The sequence below is a fragment of a genome, unplaced genomic scaffold (genome assembly GCF_019419815.1).
Source record: "Pyrus x bretschneideri cultivar Hongxiangsu unplaced genomic scaffold, Pyrus_bretschneideri_v1 Contig20, whole genome shotgun sequence".
Taxonomy (NCBI): domain Eukaryota; kingdom Viridiplantae; phylum Streptophyta; class Magnoliopsida; order Rosales; family Rosaceae; genus Pyrus; species Pyrus x bretschneideri.
In genome coordinates, this window is record NW_025999502.1 from 7,100,966 (window position 1) to 7,102,500 (window position 1,535).

The 1,535-nt window shown below is 36.6% G+C and overlaps 1 protein-coding gene across 1 annotated transcript in view; it reads right to left on the reverse strand.

The window, feature by feature from the left end:
- Nucleotides 1-781: 781 nt before the first annotated feature.
- The window catches only part of LOC125477124 (protein TONSOKU-like), a 5,910-nt gene continuing 5,156 nt past the window's right edge, over nt 782-1,535 (reverse strand). The window contains exon 2 of the mRNA XM_048584010.1: nt 782-1,377. Coding sequence (XP_048439967.1) covers nt 978-1,377 — 400 coding nt within the window. The 3' untranslated portion in view covers nt 782-977. The remainder of the gene's footprint in view (nt 1,378-1,535) is intronic.

A 1,535-nucleotide genomic window follows, 5' to 3' on the forward strand; every position in this document is an offset into this window, starting at 1 on the left:
ATAATACTAGGAAAACTGTTGTATTGCTGTCTATTTAAACACCTATGTACTCTCTTGATGAACTATGAAAAGATGATATTCCTCTTATTTCCTGGAATTTATTTTTAATATGTTGATCCTAAGTATACCCTCCACACAGACCACACCCTACAACAAAACCTACAACTTCGTCATGTGGAAATGCATTTTGAATTTTCTGTTATGGCAAGTTGTCAATCAAAATTATTAGACTGCCAATCAAAATTATTAGACTGCAATAATAAATGAAACAGAGCATTAAAAGCAATGTGAGCTAATTACTGACAGGTGTTTATGATATCAAAAGTTTGCATTACACAATTTCCTATGCATGCAACCAAGAGGGTTTTGTGCTCAGCATGGTGATTAGAAAGCTTCTTCGTTAACTTCCAATTCCAAAAAGAATGACGTCCATGAAATAACCGCTATCTACATAATCATCCCAGAGACCTCCCTAACAGCATATAATACCAACAAGATTTGTCACCACCACGTCCTTCCAACCAAAGAAAAAAGCAGGATGTAAATGAGTTTTTACAGTTGTAGAGAAATATAACTAATTGTGCAAACCACATGGCCCAAAAAAACACCCAACAAAGCAAATCTATCCAGCGAATTGGAATTGGAAATAAATTTGATGAAAAAACACCCTTGAAGACCATATCCCAACCCAATTGGTCTACTGAAAGAGAATTTAGGAATGCGGAAGAAAATATATACATACATATATATATATATATATATGCTTGATGGAGCAAAACTATCTCACAATGCAACATGCAACCTCATATGCCGTACTAAAATATAACAGAAACTCTTTTCTACCAACAAAGTTACATTTAAGATAGAAACAAGAGAGTAAATAAACAACATACGGTTCAAAAGAGTAGAGAGTGAGGAAGACATATTGAGTCAATTATGTACCTTTGGCCAGGCAAAGATCATCCTTGATTTCTTAATCAGACAATCAAGAGAAGCAATTTGCTGCAGCAGACACATGGTGTGCCTCTTGCAATTGCCATGTCTCTTGTTAGCTTTTTGAGATTCTGCTCTTCTTTCTCCAGCTCATCCATTACTTTCCTGGCATCTTCTACCGTTTCAATATTTTGATCAATCTTCCTAAGTAAAGCATCCTCATTTTCCATTGATTTTGCCAGTTCAAGTGTTTTTTGGTAGCAATGGATAGCTTCCTCATACTTCTGAATTAGGTAATGAAATTCACCAAGATTAATGTACCCCTTTGCCTCTCCTTGACAATGCTCAATTCTTTTACATATCATAGTGTCCTTCTCAATGTGTTCTCGAGCATTATCCCACATCCTCAGCTTTAGGTAAACGTTTCCAAGGTTGTGATGGAGCCTGCTGTTGAGAATCAATGTCATTTGTAGGTGAAGTAAGTGTGTGAGGTTGGTGAAGTAAGTGTGTGAGGTTGGTGAAGTAGGTGGATGTTGTAGGTGAAGTAAGTGTGTGAGGTTGGTGAAGTAAGTGTGTGAGGTTGGTGAAGTAGGTGGATGTTG